General features: G+C 38.0%; 2 protein-coding genes across 3 annotated transcripts; one reads left to right on the top strand and one right to left on the bottom strand.

Moving 5' to 3' along the window:
- The first annotated feature begins 426 nt into the window (after nt 1–426).
- LOC127786302 (protein MICRORCHIDIA 1-like) lies at nt 427–15,114 on the top strand. Of its 2 annotated transcripts, none has more exons than XM_052313658.1 (20): nt 427–653; nt 755–844; nt 2,136–2,170; nt 2,308–2,386; nt 2,497–2,586; nt 3,412–3,487; nt 3,591–3,669; nt 3,749–3,877; nt 5,286–5,384; nt 6,240–6,344; nt 6,421–6,570; nt 6,882–6,974; nt 8,251–8,302; nt 8,383–8,494; nt 8,823–9,031; nt 11,416–11,480; nt 12,394–12,479; nt 12,968–13,010; nt 13,093–13,205; nt 14,728–15,114. In XM_052313658.1, exons 1-19 carry the CDS (start codon nt 527–529, stop codon nt 13,201–13,203), a joined length of 1,830 nt encoding a protein of 609 aa, XP_052169618.1. In that variant the 5' UTR covers nt 427–526; the 3' UTR covers nt 13,204–13,205; nt 14,728–15,114. The 2 variants fall into 2 exon arrangements, with proteins under 2 accessions (XP_052169618.1, XP_052169619.1); XM_052313659.1 differs by lacking the exon at nt 14,728–15,114 and adding an exon at nt 14,320–14,711.
- Nucleotides 15,115–15,258: 144 nt separating this feature from the next.
- Nucleotides 15,259–17,968, bottom strand: LOC127786303 (uncharacterized). The gene is made up of 8 exons (XM_052313660.1): nt 17,608–17,968; nt 17,394–17,506; nt 17,086–17,135; nt 16,705–16,938; nt 16,024–16,173; nt 15,846–15,941; nt 15,731–15,751; nt 15,259–15,647 (listed from the first exon to the last, which is right to left on the bottom strand). Exons 1-8 carry the CDS (start codon nt 17,868–17,870, stop codon nt 15,480–15,482), a joined length of 1,095 nt encoding a protein of 364 aa, XP_052169620.1. The 5' UTR covers nt 17,871–17,968; the 3' UTR covers nt 15,259–15,479.
- Between the last annotated feature and the right edge of the window lie 220 nt (nt 17,969–18,188).

The following is an 18,188-nucleotide window of genomic DNA, read 5'->3' as shown; positions in this document are numbered from 1 at the left end:
GTGGTTTAGAATTTTGAGTAAATTTCACAAAACTACATATACTTTGAGTAAATTATCACAAAAGTACAGACTTAAGGTGATGCATCACATAAGTATAGATTTAACAATAAATTTATCACAAAACTGCAGTTTAAGGCTAAGTATCATAAAACTAATAATAAAGTTATCATGAAACTACAAATGGACTTAGAGTGATTAAATTGTCATTAAACCGGTAGTTTTGTGATAATTTTATTACTAAATTTGTAGTATATCTGTAATTTTTTTATATATCATATTAAATTTGTAGTTTTACAATAATATGGTAAAATACACGTAGTTTTGTAAAATTTGCTCTAGAATTTTTGTACGAATCGAACGATTTATTAGGCGTTTTATTATGTCACAGATGCCGTATAGAGGGAGGCCCTTTCCTTTCCTTTTCACCGTACGCAGAGTTAGGGTATTGAGTCGAAACAACAGTCGCCGAACTCGTCGGCAAAATCCCTCCGGTGAAGCTCCCAAACCCAAACACCCCTATCCCTCAATGCCGGCGGCGATGGCCGGCGGCACAGGCGGCGCTGGCGGCGGCGGCAGTAGGGCCCTCGATTGCCGCAGCTTCTGGAAGGCCGGCGCGTTCGAGTCCGCCTCCGCCCCCCCCCGCGAGTTCCACGGTACGCCGCCCCCAGTCCTCTGAGTGTCTCCTTTCCTCCCTCTAGTTCCAGCCGAACTTCGATGCGAATTGCGTTGCTGATGCTGTTTCCCGCGGTTGCAGATGCGCTTGAGGCAGGGGATTTCGATCGCGCGCGCGTTCACCCCAAGTTTCTGCACACCAACGCGACCTCTCACAAGTGGGCATTCGGAGGTTGGTGCCCATCTGACTTCCTTACCACTTCTGCTGTTGTAATTTGTTGTGCCTTCTCTGTGTGGTGGTGAAATCTGGTTCACAGTTTTACATGCTAGGGATGAGTTTGTTGGTCCAAATTGAATAGACCTAATGCTCTTAGGGCAAAAGGGGGGAAAATCTGAGATTATTTAGTGCGGATGGGCACGCACAGTGGTTACTGTTACTGTTAATTTTTGTTTGATTATGTGTTTTCCGATAGAAGAATCCTTTACGGGACCACCTTAGATGGAATATACAAAATCATTGTTCACCGTGCATCAGTGGTGCGTGCCTTGTTATTTGCATCGATGTTGTGTTGTTATCCTTGCTCTTTAGATTGCAGGTTACATTTTTTTTTTCATTTGTCAACCTTTGAAGAGATAAGAGAAGATCACATCAACTGTTGAATGTGTGACTGACATAAGAATATCAGTACTGTTCTAGTGTCTTTTCCTTCTAAAATGCTGGCTGGATCTGAAGATGGCGTTTTCAATTAACTGAAAGTCTGAAACACACTATCCTGAGATGCATTGATCGTTCTGTGGTAATTCTGCTTGACTTTTGGCAGTTTGGGACGATCTTTGAAAAAATATCTCTTTGATCATTTAGTGAACTGATAAGAAACATGGAAGGGGCTGGCTATTTATTTGGCACAGGAAAAATGATTGGAAAATTAGATAAGAGGGGGAACACTACTAGCTTTTGTACTAAATGATATTGTATATTTTTCTTGCACTCTCACTACAGATATTCAGACAAAAAAAATCTGAATCCTGAAATGCATTTTCTCCCTTTCATCCAACACCTCCTTACTGCCAGCAGATATGTAGTTGTTAATAGATAAAATTGAGAATTTGACACTCAATAGTGGCATTTGAAGATTCACAACCATATGTGTTACTGACAGGTGGGTCTTGATTCCACATGTTATTGACATATAGGAAAATGCAAAATTTTCTTGATTGTCCAATATGTCCATCAATGGGCTTTGCTTACTGCAAAACGCATTGCGTGCTGGTCCATCTGCTTTTCATGTTGCATTGATCTGTCCATGACCACTCTTTAGCTCTTCCTTTTTAAGGAAGAATGTAGTTTGATAAAATGGACTTATGAAATACTTTCTGTTGGATCATAAAAAGTTAGAACAAACCGAAAAACTAGATTGCGCGATAATTTTCATAGCAACTGTTCTTTATCTTTGATGTTCAAGTTATGTGTTGCCATGGTCAATATTTTCCTTACATTTGTTTCTTGTTATGTTCTATTGCAGCTATAGCTGAACTTCTTGACAATGCAGTAGATGAGGTTTGTAGTGCCTTCTGGAAACTTCATACTTTCATAAATTTATATTCAAGATTGCTAATCATCTTTAATTGTCTTTACTAATTCTTGGGGTACACTGTTGCATATAGCATTAATTTTCTTCTGATATGGTGTTGCAGATATGCAATGGTGCCACATTTATAAAAGTGGATAAAAGTGTCAACCTGAAAGACAATAGCACAATGCTGGTTTTTCAAGGTATCCAGATTCAAGAAAAAACATGAAAGTGGATACAATGAGTTGAGTAGACTGGAGTGGTCCATAAAGTTCCTATATTAATAAGTAGTAACTTGGAGCTGCTTTTGTAGATGATGGAGGAGGAATGGATCCTGAAGGGGTACGACGATGCATGAGTTTAGGATTCTCAACCAAGAAATCAAAGAAAACCATTGGCCAGTGTAAGTTTCATCTTGTTTTCATGGGAAAATTCGAGGACCTTGACTGATTCACGAAGGCTTAAAAATAGAATCTTATTTTACACTAAATTCTATATTTTATTTTGAGAATTGTGCTCTGCACTTCGATGAGAGGACTAAATGAAGAAAACAAAACTACAAAAAGAGGATGCAATAATAAATGAATAATTTTCTTACGTTCCTGATAACATTTTGATTTTTTCCCCAATTAACGTTCCTTGTGTTGTTTATGATATGGTACTGTCCTGTTTTCATTTAGAGTGCACAAGGATGAGGGTCGACTTTTAAGTTGCTAAACCAATTAAATGCAGTTCTGTTTTGTAATGCATGTGTAAGAAATGCAAAAGATACTATTGAGTCAAGTCTGAATTGCCGGCTGGCAGCTGGAAGATGTCTAAAAGACGGTTATATAATTCTCTGAGTTAAAAGATGGATTGATTCCTAATTAGTAAATAAATTTTGGAGATCTTCAAATGTTAATCTGTTCACTATTTATATTGGTTCCTAATTAGTAAATAGATATTGGAGATCTTCAAATGTTAATCTGTGCACTATTTATAGGTTCTATTCCTCAAAATGGAAATGTCCTTTACTTTTATCGCCAATTTTGCAGTTTGTATATATGCAATTCCACTTGCGCATCGTTCGTGAAATTATAATCTTAAACTGTTGCTAAGATTTTTTTTTAGTTCAAATATTTGTAACATTTTTTTCTAATTATGTAGGCACTTTATGCTTTTATGTGAAAAACAATTTTTTAATGAATGACTGTTGGTTATTCATTTTGCACCTTTCTCCACAACACAGATGGAAATGGCTTTAAGACAAGCACGATGAGACTTGGTGCTGATGCAATAGTGTTTACTCGCGCAAACCGTGGAAGGTAAAAATTGTTCATTTCAGTCTTTGTTTATTTAATTTTGAATTAATGACACTTGGAATTTCTGCAATTATCAGTGATAATCACACAGTTCTTTCTTCTGCAGTAATGTTACCTTGAGTATTGGTTTGCTCTCTTACACTTTCTTGAGGAGAACAATGAAAGACGACATAGTTGTTCCCATGGTATGTCAAATTGATACAGTATTGCATCTTTCATGCATTGTTTTCTGTCTAGGGCTGACATCTTCCTTCTCTTTTGCAGCTCGATTTTAAAATCCAAGATGGCCACATTGTACCTTTGGTGTATGGTTCACAGGGTGATTGGGATAGCAGCTTGAAGATAATACTAGAGTGGTCCCCTTTTTCTTCAAAGGAAGAACTGCTACAACAGGTACCATTTGTCCTAGACTTTTTTTAGTTCATTATCAAGACAGCTTTCAGAATCAAATGAGTTTTTGCAATGTATTCACACTGCATTAATGCTCCTATATTTGTAAACAACAAGGTAATGTTTGATATAGTTCACATATTATTAACTTCTTGGTCAAAAATCAAAACCAAATGCGCGCACATATCTTGAGATGACTAATAGACATATATTACTTCTCAGTGGACACATTACAATCTGATATTATTTTACAGTTTTAATCTAATTGGTTTTGATTTAGGCAATACATGGACAATGATAAGGTTTCGTAGTACAGTAGGGCAGTAGGCCCATTGAATTTTAGTGCAGGGTCACTATGCTAAGCAAAATGCATGGAAACAACAATTAATTGGATAAATGCATGGTTGTCATTAAGATAATTATTACTTTTCTGTTTCCAAGTCATTGGAATAACCATTAGTGCTCCTGTCAGCTAGTTGGTTAACAATTTGCTGATTGTTCATAACATGTTTTTCTTGCTTGAAACCTTTACTCAGTATAAGTTACTTCCCTTCCAGCCGTGAAGGGTCGATTTTTATTCTGTATACCCACGAAACAACTGAACTTGTGCTGCTTTCTGAAACGTAAATATGTAAAGCCAAATTGGAAAGCTGGAGATGATCCTAAACAGCAATAACCAATCAAAACAGCTCACTTGGAGCTGTCGCTTGAGCAGCATGGTCTGCTCAGTACCTACTCAAAATAATTATCTCAACGAACTCAATAACCAATTGAATCCTTGGAATTAAGCTTTACCATACAAAAGTTCTTTTCCTCCTAATTTGTACTCCAGTTCCATATTACATGACGTTTTGGGTTTGTCCTAAGTAAACTTCTTCAAGTTTGACCAACTTCTTAGAAAAATCTAGTAATATTTCCAACACAAAACAAATAAACTATAAAAATATATTCAATAGTGGATTTAATGAAACTAATTTGGTATTGTAGATGTTGCTACGTTTTTCTATAGACATGACTTAGGACAAACCCAAAATGCCTTATAATATGGATCGGAGGAAGCATCAATTATGCAACCTAATTATATGGTGGCACATTCTGTGGTAGAACCAATGTAGAACTAATTAACACAGCGTACTGACAATACATCACTGGTTCTACAAATACTCCACGACGTGGGTAAGTGAATAATTAATATATTGGTATTATTTCTTACACATTTTACCATCTAGTCTTGTTTCTTCGAAAATGTTGTCCATAATGCTTTTTGTACTGCTAATATCTAGGCACACATGTATTATTTATTCTTGTTTCTTCGTTGACAAGCTATATTTATACTTCATTATTCTGTAATGATTAACCAATAGTGCAGTGATCAACTTTTTGATTATTGATTATTTTTTTGTGCATTCAGTTCAAGGATATTGTTAGTCATGGAACTAAGGTGGCAATATACAATTTATGGATGAACGATGATGGTCTTTTAGAACTTGACTTCGAGGATGATGATGAGGCAAGTCTTCATATAATTTTCGTTGCAATTATGGCCTGGTCGTGATAACATAGGGTCTAGGAATCCAATATCCTATATAACCATATATCATCCCCTAAGTGTAGTTAATGCTATTTCTCTCCTCTCTCATTAAGCCACATCTCTAGCCCTTCGATGATTAATCTGTGGTCCAAATTGTCTCCCTTCGTTTTCTTCTCTCATTAAGCCACATGACCTTAGTTTTTGCCTATGGATGATCAATCTTTATTTGATCTAAACTGTCATAAAGCACATCATCTCAATTGTTTATAGCTTTTTGATTGATCAAAGATGCAAATTGTACAAAGTATATAAAGTTACGTTGTTCAGCTACAAGACAGATCATCTTACACTTTATCTCTATTGTTATCATACAATATTTCCTGCAGCAACTCGCGGGATTTCATCTAGTAAAGATAATGATTTTCCTTGCCATGCTTCTGAAAATCACTTGAGTATATATGCTATGCACTTATGATTCTTTCAAGGAAGAAAGGAAATATAATTGTTCTGGAGTTAATAGACATGCTGGAATAATGACATGCATGATATCTGAGGGAACTAATGTTATACTTGCTGGAATAATGATATACATGATATATCAGGGAACTAAATATCTAAATGTTTATATTGGGAAACCTGATGTGCGCATAGATGCATATGCAGTGATTTATGTATTCTTTCAGGGCAGGGTGTTTCTACGTGTGCTCAAACTTACAGATAGTTGATAATTGAACTGGGATTAATATGGTTCTTCAGTTCTCGCAGACTATGTCTACCTTCCATTCTCCCATTGCTGTACCTGTTTTAGTTTATGTTCTGTTGCTCATTTTTCAGGACATATTACTCAGAGATCAAGATAAAGCCAGTGGGGGAGTAACAAAGGCCCAAAAAGAAATTGTTCAGCAACATATATCCCACAGACTCAGATTTTCATTGCGAGTAGGTTTTGTTTCTTTTTGTAGTCTGAATTCAGTCCTATGAAGTTGAATTATGATTTGTATTTGTCAATATGCAGGCCTATACTTCCATCCTTTACCTTAAGAAGTTTGAAAATTTCCAAATTATATTAAGAGGAAAACCCGTTGAACAGATCAGGATTGCTGATGAACTGAAATTTAAGAAATTAGTTACTTACAAACCTCAAGTTGCACATGATTCTCAAGTGGTAAGTAAAATTTGTTCAATAATTGTGGGATCGCTTTTATTTGCTTCTCTTGTTAGTGTAGTCCGCATGTAGTGCCTGCAACGCATTTACTTATGCAAGTTATCTGCAGTGGATGATCAGGTTCATGCTCTGAGTTTATCTGATTATTCCTTTTGGCAATATCTGTTGATTGAAGCTACAGTAGTCAATTGCATTTTCCAACTTACTATTTTCTCATGAACATCTCCTTCAGTTTTTGTTACCAACATTTTGTTTCCTTTGATATATTATTTGTTTACTTTGTTTGGAACCACATTGAAATTAAATTGCAGGTCTCAGTGAAAGTCGATGTTGGCTTTGCAAAGGAGGCACCTGTTCTGGGGATTTTTGGGATGAATGTTTACCATAAAAATCGGCTAATAATGGTAACCACTCTCTCCATACATGGGTTATTTGTCCATGCATTCTTTTGCCATTGTCATTGTCTCTGTTATGCATCATGTTGCTTTGATCTTAGCATGTAGGAGCAGGGTTTCTCCTATAAGTGAAGGTCTGAAGGATGTCCTTGTATACTGAGAACTTAGGTTTATCTAATATTCTAATATACCAACTGCATGTGGGATGTCAGGAAGTATGAGGGAAGACTGACTAGATAGGAGTGTACTACTTCATACTAGAAAGGTTCATTTTGAACCCTCAGCAGGTAGCATAGTTTTTTTTTTTTTTTTTTTTTTTGGGCATACTACTTTCTGACAAATTTGCTTTGTTTCAGTCTCCCACAAGATTTTTGGAATGATAGACGGGTGTTAGTGCCAGCTGTTGTGCCAATTGTTTTAATACATTCATCTTTCTTTTTTTTTTTTGAAATTCTGGTCTAAGCTGATTTACATGCACAAAGTCTGGTTCTCCAAGATATTGCCTTTTATTATTCCGTAGTCAGTCGAGAACAGAAGTCAAATTAATTCACAACTGTTTCTGCTAACCCATTGTCAGGACTCAAATGCATTCTAGATAGATACTAAAGTTGGATTAAATAATCTATGCTATTTTTTTTGCCTTCACTGAGCATTGAGGGCCTAGTTGGAACTTGGAACAAAGCAACTTTGGATGAAAACTGGAGGATTTCATTCCAACAAAGGAAAAATGTCTATGGTTAACCTTTGAATTGTACGGTTGCTTTAAAGAAATATCATAGGATAGGAAAATTTCTACACACTCTGGAATTACAAATTTCTCTGAGTTCCAATTTCCAATGCTTTGTGTGTGTGTGTGATGAAATTGTATGTAAGCTCAAGTTCCTGAATGCTTAGTGTGTTCTTCCTCTAGGACTCAACAAATTATGCCACTCCAATCTTCCATTTTCCTATTTTAACTTTTAAGAATCCTTTTTTAAAAGATGGTATGCATATCCCCACATCTTTTGTTGTATCTTGAACTGCTATGCAAGGAATATTAAGCTTTCTGGTACCATATTGTTTCTATGATAGTATGCTTGCTTTCTGCTGTTAATTTATGAACAAACCAACTCGATGAGAGATCTAAATGCTCATCATCATTCTAATATAGTTGAGTGGATTTTCTTCTTAGCTCAAAATTGAGGTGCTTAGCTTGGTCTTGCCATTTAAAGATGTGTAGTTCTAGTGGTCCAATTACTGATGCAGATAGGTTGGAACTGATTTTCTATTTTTTGTTCCTTTACAGCCCTTCTGGAAGGTCCTTCAAGAGGGATCTAGTAGAGGAAGAAGTGTTGTTGGTGAGTTTTATGTTTAATTAATGCTGTCATCATTCACATTTTACTTTTTTTCTCTCTGGATGACAATTTTCATGATTTAGGTGTACTGGAGGCAAATTTTATTGAGCCGGCACATGACAAACAAGATTTTGAGAGAACCCCACTATTCATTCGACTAGAAGCTAAGCTTAGACAGATTATCCTTGATTATTGGTACGTACCTTGAGTAATTCAGTTCAGTATTCATTCTCTGGCAACATGAAATGCACATTTGAAGAAATCGATGCTTTTGAGTCATAATCTAGTTGTTACTATTGTTATTACATTACATTTCAAATTCCTGCCCAAGATTCAATAGGAACAAACCTGTTGCTTGTTTCTTTGGTCTAAACAATAGGCTGTTTGCAACAGTGCCTGGGAACCATGAAGTGTGCCACATCAGATGTTACCATCCTGTATCATGTCTTAAGTGCAAATAGTGCATGCCTTGGATTCTGCATGCATCCATTTTTCTCATTCTGCCTATGTAATGCATTTGCAGGAAAGAAAAGTGTCATTTAATAGGTTACCAGCCAGTGGATCCACAATTAAGATCCCAGTATAAGGCTGCTCTCAAAGATTCAGGGAATCCTGGACCTAAGTCTCAGCAGAAAGCTTCCACTAGTAGGAGGACAGGAGGGCATACATCAAATTTGCTACCAGAGACATATGATGATACCGAAGTCATTGGACTGACAGCCAATGGTTCAGGTAACATACCAGCTTTATTCAATTGTTCCTCTTGTGATGTATACATATGGTGGAGTAATCATATTATGCATGCATACAGCAAAATCGATTCTTTTGTGTGCTAAATATCCATGAGCTACTACTCCTCCCAGTTTTAACCTAATATACACAATCGAATCTTATTTGGAACTGAGAAATGATGCTTACCTGAAATGCTTTGTGGCCATTTAGCTTATGTTCAATTGAATGTCATTGTCCATCTAAAGAAACATGCAAGTGTTGTGATGCTGTACTACCCTTTTACCCTACTCAGGACAAAGCTAGTAGTATGCTTGCTTGCCAAAAGAGACAAGATCAAGAGCATGGCACTTTCCTCTTCTATTACTAATATTAGATTAAAATGTACCAAAAATAGAAAATGAGAGGAACAGCTCCTGATTGAACTCAGGACAAGGCAAAACTCAAGCATTCATAGGTCTCTCAATTAGCCAATATATTCTCTCTGTCCACAAATATAAGGGATTTTAGGTTCTTTTGGAGAGATTAAAGTTAGGAGGAAAAGACCATGCCCCTCAATAAATGAGGGATAGTTGGGGAATGAGAGGGTAAGTGGGGGTAAGATTGGGTGAAAATTAAATGAACGGTGGTTAGGTGGGACAAGTAGTACTCAAAATCCCTTATATTTGTCGACAAACTTGAACCCCTAAACCCTTATATTTGTGGACATACGGATTTCAGCTATTAATAAACAAAACACCCTAGGGTAGCTTCATCTGATCCATGTTTGTAAATGAATACTATTAGGCCACAGGCACGTTTAGGGAGATTGGAGAGCATATTTGAAATGGAATGAAAAGAAAATGATGCCAAAGATACATAGATCTATTATCTCAATTCCAAATATACTAGCATAATGCCCGTGCTTTGCTACGGGTAAACAAATTTCATACTTTTAAAGTATATTTCATGATAAAACGAATCACAATAATATAGTTAATAATTATGTACTTATACTACATTTCTTGATAAAACAAATCACAAAATAATTGAATCCTAATGTTCACAGGCCTCTCACTGAAGCATCAAAGATTTCCAAACAATCAAGAATTTTTGGGGGAAAAAAGTGGCACGAACTGAGACCAGAGCCAGACGATTCATGAATCGAACAATCCCTGTCTTGCCACTCTTATTTACCTCCAAGCAGCTAGCCAAGTCTAGTTTTGCTCCCTCTCATCTCGGCCCAGCACCTCCCCTCCCTCCCTCTCCCGTGGGCCTCTTGGCCCGAGAGGCCCAGCTCGCCCAAGTCTGTTTTTGTCCCTCCCTCGTTACCAGGTGGGGCCCCTGCTACAGTGTCGTCTTCAAGCTCGTGACCAGGCCGGACTCCACCATGGCCGCCATCTCCTCTGAAACCGACACAGCCGTTGCCCCCTAATCAAATCCAAGCCCGAAAACGGAATCCCCTTGAACACCCCCTCAAGAAACATACCAGCCACCTGCCCCAGGCGGTGGCGCGTGCGCGACGAAAAACCGAGCATATCAAAATTGAAACCGAGATGAACAGGGACAGATGGATGAACCAAATTTTGTTGGAAGCAGATTTTATTTTTTAATAGGTATAAAGAAATATGAGGCTTTAATCGGACTCGGATTGGACGCAAGAGAGCGATCTGGGAGGGTTTTTTTTAATCCACGTCATTGATGAATCGGACTTTCTTTTTTTTTGGCCCTTTTTTTATCACGGACGACGGAAACATCTTCAATTTTTTAAGTAGTAGAGATTTTGGTTATATGGCAAATTTAATAGTTATTCTTCGTCAAGAATTATGGCGCTAAGGGTAGTGCAGTAACAGCCACTGGCCCACAGTGCACGCACACTAAGCAGAACCGCACAAGATCCCTTTTTGTGTTACTTTGTGTTGTTGCATTTCTCTTGTGGTGTAGGGTAGAGTTATACCTTTGCTATTTTCTCCTGAGTCCAGACTCTTGAGGATTGAATGAGATTATGTCCAGTAATATTGTGCTTACTCTTAAACATATCAACCTTATTTATTGGTAAATTATTGACTTAGCTAATGATTTCAACTTTACTGATTCTCAGTAAAATGATTTGCTAATCCCATGTAAATTGTGAGTATCTTGCTATCTGGAATAAGTTCTTGACATTTCTAGAACATTATGTCTTAGAACTTCTACGCAAGTGATTCCTGCATATAAATGTTAAATCCCATGTGGGAAATGTATACTGGTATTTTATGGGTTATTTAAAATAAGGATTTTGTAGTAGTGACTGCTCACTTTTTAACATTGGAGTACCTTAATTTTTCTGTAGTTTTTTGTTCCTTTTCTGTTATTAGATTGAAATCACTGATATCTGATAACATGTCTCGTTCTTTTAATTTTACCAGGTTCTCGCGTACGATCATTTGGCCAAGCTCAAGAAAACAGTATGGAGCCAGTAGGCTTGGATGAGGTTTGCAGTTTGCATCCTGTAGGCTTTCAATTAAGTCATGTTGTGCTTGTAGGTGCTAATTCTTTTGGTTTCTTTGGAACCCATCATAGCACTTGAAGAGTTGATCAGTTGAACGAATTCTGCTTCCACTCCTTCCGCTTATAGTCTTTATAATAACATCTACAAACTCAATTCTTGATCTCTTTCTTAAATAAAAAAACTAATCAAACACAAAAAACAATCTGGTATTTCTTTTGGCTGTAGGTAGTTCTTTGTGTATTCATATGATGCCAATTATATGGGACACTACTATAAATCAGGCACCAGATTTTCTCTCAAAAATCGGGCTGTCAAATGTTTCAGTTGACCACCGGTGAAACACTAAGTTGTACATAGTGAAACAAAAAAAATGTCTCTGTAACATTTACAAATTTTGTGAAACACCTGTCGAAACATTTAACCATCACGTATGAAACATTGAATTTCAACAATTGAACATAAGTTTTTCTTTCATCAGAATATAATCATGTGATATCTTCTTGTAAAGGTTTAATTACCACGAATACAAACGGTATATGGGTTGTAGATTGGAGAAATAATTTAGGTGAGAAATCGTTTTAAGCTAGCTAAAAAGTATGCATGCTTGCATGCAAGAAATATGGAGAAGAGAGTAAACTGCTTGCATGTAGGAGAGAGGAGACAGGCTAGTGCATGCACATGCAGTGGCTGGACAGTTTGGACATGCAGCAGCTGGGCAACAGCGTGCCCAATCTTTGTGGCTTTGATCGGGCGCCTGAGCAGAAGCATTGTTGAACTATATGTTAGACTTTTATAGCTATGATAATATTTTTTGCTGATTAATTATCTTATCCCTCTTAGAGCATATGAAACACACTGATATTTTAGTTTGCTTTGAATTTTATGTGGTATTCAGAATTCAGTAGATATTGGCTCTGAAGGTGCACTTGATCCCAACATCATGGAAAAGCTGAGTGAAGAAAACATCGGTCTGTTCACAAGGTAATGTTGATCATTGATGAGTCATGAGGGTGCATATATAGGCCTTTTGCGTTATGATAGAACTATTTTAGCAATTACTGTCATACATATGTTCAGATTCCTATTGAGTTACATCGTGCCTTTTATTATATATCTATGTTTAAGTTCTCTGTCTATTTTGCACAGACCATTAGTTATGCCATAATTTCGCTAATGCCATAGATGAATCATTGAACTGTGTGCCTCGTGTTTTGGTTCATCTGTTGATTGGATCAACAATTGTTTTTCGAGAAGTTGGCCAATTAGGCCTTATAATCAATTAATTAGCCATATTAAAAAGCCATATCTTCAAGGACATACAGAATCTTCAAGGAGATACAGCTTCTCTCTGCTTGTTTCTCTTCCATGTAGGCAAAAAATCAATTCCTAAACTAGGTATTAGTGTGTTTTGTGTGAAATCCCTGTTACACCTTTTCCTTGCATTCTGAGCCTGGAAATGTACTGTACAGGCGTGAAGAACTTCGACAACGAGATACACAGTTGAGGCAAACGGTATGCATAACATCAGATTAGTGTTATCCAGTGGCAAGGGTCGTATTATATCTCCTGACCATAGTTGAATGATTTTTGGTAGGTCGGGGAGCTAGAGCAACAACTAGCGGAGACAAAAAAGAAGTGTGCTCAGCTTGCTGATGACCTGCGTATAAGGAAGAGCCAGCAGCAGCAGCAGCCCCCTTACATATAAAGGTTAGTTTAGCTACTTATAACATCTTATTTTATCAATGTGCTGAGTTTCTAATTTTTCTTTACTCTGGTAGTTCTCTAATCTCACAAATATCTGTACTCTAGTGTCATGCAAGGAATTAAAATTTGTAAATTAAGCTTGAAAGCTATTACTTCCGTAGCTTTTTATTGATATCGTCTTGGTGGAGTCTATTGTAGTTGGCCATCCTCCTCACCAATACCCTGGTAAATGTCATTTTTTTATCACTGGAAGCTGTTAATGCCTTGGGTGGGATTAGTCATTAGATTGAAATCTACAAGGATAAGTGCACATACCTTTCTTATAGTTGCTTGCTTATTGTAATGGTAGTGCATCAGAGTTCCTAAAAGGCTAAAACTGGTGATACCTGGCCAGTTCATATGGTAGTAAGTTAGTAACTAGGATCCTTTTGCTGGAATTTCTGATATTTCAAGAAGGGTAAGGAAGCAGAAATATGTCAAAGGAAAACATAATAATAAATTATGGCTGCCTGCAATTTATTGGAAGCGCTGTTGGTAACTTACCAGCCTGGACTTAGATTTACTGTAAGGACTAAAATGAAATCATACAGTAGATATAGGATGAAATGAGGCTAGATGTGGTGGTTAATAACTTGATTTTGCTTTTGGACTCCATTGATTTATTTCCATTTTGGATGCTCCACATCAGCAACATCTTATCCACATGTTGCTGCAGTAGGTGTCATGTGCAACATGTAACAGACCACTTAGAAGCAGCACCTGTAGGCCATATTTACTAGGCTGGTAATGCTGTTCGCACGTTATATTCATGTGAAACAATATGTATTCGTTCCCATCAAAAAAAAAAAAAAACAATGCATTCGTGGTTACTGTTCATGGTGGGCAAATGGTCATTAAGAGATAAGATTGATTTTGTTAGCTACTTAAATTGAGATAGACACCCAAGTTCAAATCCTCCCATATCTATTTTTTAAAGCAAGGAATAAACTAGAATCTTTAGCTTTTCATCTTCTCCCTTCCCTTCTGTCGAGCTGCCTCATCTAAATGTGGCAAATGGTTAAATATCTCCATCTAGGGGCTTTTAACATCTAAGTAGTTTGTGTAATTATCAATACAGGGAAGTACCATACTTAGAAGGTGAGGGACTTGGGATCTGAGGAAGCTTGCATGTGAAAACCTTCATACCTGTAGTTTTCAACACAGAATTTTTTATCCTTGAATGCAAAATAAGTCTTGGCTTAGTTTGCAATCCATTTTGGTGCTCTTGGATATGATGATCATATCAAAGTTCAACCAGACAGGCAGAATTCTAGGGCTGTAAAAGTATGTTTTTAATTGTTTGAAACGGTTACCCTGCTCTAGCCTGGTCAAACAAAAAAAATGTTGGTTATTCTGTTCGTAAGTACCAAGTATACTTGATTTATTTTGCTATTGCAGTAATTCAAGGCACGAGTAGAATGCTATTCTTGATCAGTATCAGTTAGGTCAAAAGAATCACTGGCTAACACAGATGTATCTCTTCCAGATTAATTTATCGGTGGACCACAGAGGTGCTAACAAACGACCAAAGGTGTGATGTGCTGATCTTGCTAGCAATTTTGCCAGTAGAAAAGTAGGTTAGCTCATAGTTAATCCAGCAGTACAGTCACGTCAAAGAACTGTAGAAGTAAGTTAAAATCGAGTCCACCAATGCTACGGTATCTGATGTATAGATGAAGTGACTTCTGTGACTCGTGCTGATGTGCTTCAACTGTAATTATCAGACTCAAATCCCATGCAGATTACTGTCCATCGCATTTTTTGCGTACTGTTCCATTCCACACCAGAGTACGGGTTTTTTTTATTTATGGTTGAACCTATAACAATGGCAATGCAACCTGAATGAAAACACTAGTGAGATGAGATTCCTGAATGACTCAGAAGCCGAAATATCATGTCATTTTGTCTTAGCTTTGCAGCTCATGCCAGCCAACTAGTCTGAAAGCGCCTGAACATCGTGACATTTACTATTTGATGTGGTGTTTAACATGTGGGTCCTCATGTATTTGACATCATCTGAGTCTAGTGGCAAATTGTTAAACGGCACATCTAAATGTGGCAAATAGTTAATTAAATATCTCGAACAAATAGCTCACGACTCAATGTAATTATTGTGGTTGGTACAGCCGTCGTCCTATTTTATGCACAAGGGTACAGTTTTTCAACTCTTTTGTTTACCAGTATACATCCACAATCACAATTGAGATGGAACAAAATTTCAGTGGGAGATCAGATGTTTCAGAAAGGCACAGTAGCAGTGACTGTCCTATGCCTGGGATCTGTCAGTATAGAATGAACATTAACAAAGCCTGCTTGCCTCATCGTCTCCTCCAAATCCAGCATGTAGTATTCATCCAGAAACGGTTCAGTGCTCTTCATCAGAGTAAATAGCACTGGTGATAGTTCCTGAAAAATGATGAGCATTATGCCCATGAGACAACACTAGCATGAACCTACAAAGGTGATTAGAACATGTTGCTGAAGCTTACCTGAAGTACTTTGGATTTTGGCTGTCGTAGATTAGAAGAACAGAAGCAGTCAGATTACTAGCAATTTCAAACTTATTATCAATGATGGAAGTGAAACAAAACGAAAATTTCATACTGAATTGTCGGTCAGGGCGATGGTCCCTCCTGGCCGGAGCAGCCGAAATGCTTCGTTCACGAGTCCTGTGATTGCTCGTGCTGGACACTCGTGGCACTGCAAAAAAGATACTCAGCTAAATAGGCTAAAATTTTCTTTTGTTCTAAGCAAAAGAGATAAGGTTTTGGTAGAAATTTACCACATAAGCAAGGGAGACTAGGTCGAATGAATTTGAGGGCAACCCTGTGGCTTCACCGTTTGCATGAACCCAACGGATAGGATTTTGCCGGGACAATTTTTCTTCCTTATGTGCCGCAACCGCAAGGAAGTAGGGTGAAAGATCTAAACCCTATATCATCGAAACAAATATCCACATTATTTTGAAGCCAAAACAATACATAAGCAAAGAATCTTTGCTATTTAAAAATTTATTTGGGAGCATTTAGACAATCATATCCAATATCAGACAAACAAAAGTGCCAAGATTGACACTAGCATATACACCCTCTGTTAATCATATTATGATTTTTTTCTAGGAAAACTTTTAATTTAACTAAGTTTATAAAAAAAATTAGCAGCATCTAGCACACCAAATTAATTTTATTAAATATAATATTGAATATATTTTAATACTATATTTATTTTTCTATAAACTTGGTCAAACTTAAATATGTTTGACTTAGAAAATCAAAATATCTAATAATATGAAACGGAGGGAGTATTAAATAACTACAAGCATTTCATTTCAAGGTTCACAATCTCTGAATAAAGAAAAAAGCAAATCAAAATTTCTGAAACGAATGAAAACAAAATTTTGGAAGAAATTGTGGATCCTATTTCATTGGTAAGAGATGGTTAAGAAGGTTTGGGAGGCACTTACAACAGTTCTCGCTGAAGGGAACTTCTCAGCCAGGTATCTGGTGCTTACTCCAACAGAGCAGCCAATATCCAGAATGTCATTGATCTGACAATTCCCCGAGTTTTTCAGGTGATGCTCCTCAATTGCATTCAGCCAGTTTCCGCGAACAATTTGATTGGCTTCTTCAATTGAACCAGCGTCAGGTATGGCCCTCTTAGCAATCGACATCGTTGCCGGTTCAGCTTCAGCTGCAGCCTAACTCGTTCAAGAAACAAATGCTCAGATCTTCACGCACTATTCTTTTCCTCTTATTCATTTGGTTGTTGATCGCATTTATCTCGTAATTACAGAATAGAAGATCAGAGTGAGTGAAGAGAAAACAGAGAAGTAAATTGAAATTACCAGCCATGACAGGTTGCCTTCATCATACGCATGGAATGGGTTCAGATAATCTGCTCAAGACAAGCACTCTGTCAATGCTCAAGTAAATTCAGTAAGACATATCAGTCTTATCACTAAATCAAATCTTATATAACTTTTCTTTTAGAAATTAAACACAATACAACGCTGACGCTCTGTAAGTACCTAAACCTTATACAATTTGAAAACGATTCATTTTCAGTAGAGATCAAGTGAACTTGATTACATGCGAGAAGTAATTAACCGAGAAAATATCTTGGAAACAAAATGAGATGAACGGAGTGACATACAGTCAGGGTAGACGAGGTTGAGGTCGCGTATCCTGTCGAACACCTCGTACACGTCGGACTCCAGCACCTGCTTCGTCATCTCCCTCCACGGGACGTTCGACTTCTCCGCCGTCCTGCACCGCCGCCACGCATCGGCGTCATCGCCAAGAACACGAACACGAACACGAACGCGTTCTGAGTACGAAAGATTTCATCTCTGTTTGTTTAATTATACCTGATGATGACCTCCCGGGAGGCGAGCTTCATGAGGGAGTAGAGCGGCTTGAAGGCGATGAGCGCTCCGACGAGCCGGGACAGCGGCGTCTCGCCCGACCACGCCGGCCGCTCCAGCGACCCCTCCTTCGGCACCGCCGGCCCGGCGCCGGTGGTCGTCGTCGCCGCGACGATGGCGACCATGTTGCGGCGCCGGCGGACGTCGCCGCCGGAACGGAGGCCGCCGGCCGCGGTGGCGCCGGCGCGCGCGAGGATGGCTGCCATTGCGATTTCCCGGTCGCTTTCTGGGGGTCGTGCTCCGGGGATTCACCGTTCTTGGTTGCTGGCGTGGTGGTCGATCTCATTCTCCTGAGCTTGAGAGAGAGAGAGAGTGAGCTTGAGCAGGATGGACGAGGGGTGTAGCTTTCTGCTCGATCTGATTGGTTCTTGGGATTGCGCTGCTATCTCCGTATCTCGAGGGTAATGGTGCAGCCAATGAGGTTCTGACGCGTGGATATATACTCCTTTTTGGGTTCTTTTTGCAGTTTGATTTTGATTTTGATTTTGTTTTCGTTTTTGTTTCCTTGGGCCTCTTTCCGTCCC

The sequence above is a fragment of the Oryza glaberrima genome, chromosome 10 (assembly GCF_000147395.1).
Source record: "Oryza glaberrima chromosome 10, OglaRS2, whole genome shotgun sequence".
Classification (NCBI taxonomy): Eukaryota; Viridiplantae; Streptophyta; class Magnoliopsida; order Poales; family Poaceae; genus Oryza; species Oryza glaberrima.
The sequence above is the reverse complement of the archived record's forward strand: the minus strand, read 5'-3'. Positions and strand labels throughout refer to the sequence as shown.

Bases quoted from the DNA above. Each gene is read 5' to 3' on its own strand.
- LOC127786302 (XM_052313658.1), top strand. From the start codon at position 527: ATGCCGGCGGCGATGGCCGGCGGCACAGGCGGCGCTGGCGGCGGCGGC. The intron at 6,975-8,250 runs GTAACCACTCTC...GTTCCTTTACAG, and splicing joins ATAAAAATCGGCTAATAATG to CCCTTCTGGAAGGTCCTTCA. The intron at 8,303-8,382 runs GTGAGTTTTATG...TTCATGATTTAG, and splicing joins TAGAGGAAGAAGTGTTGTTG to GTGTACTGGAGGCAAATTTT.
- LOC127786303 (XM_052313660.1), bottom strand. From the start codon at position 17,870: ATGGCAGCCATCCTCGCGCGCGCCGGCGCCACCGCGGCCGGCGGCCTC. The intron at 15,942-16,023 runs GTAAATTTCTAC...TCTTTTTTGCAG, and splicing joins TAGTCTCCCTTGCTTATGTG to TGCCACGAGTGTCCAGCACG. The intron at 15,752-15,845 runs GTATGAAATTTT...AATCTACGACAG, and splicing joins TCGCCCTGACCGACAATTCA to CCAAAATCCAAAGTACTTCA.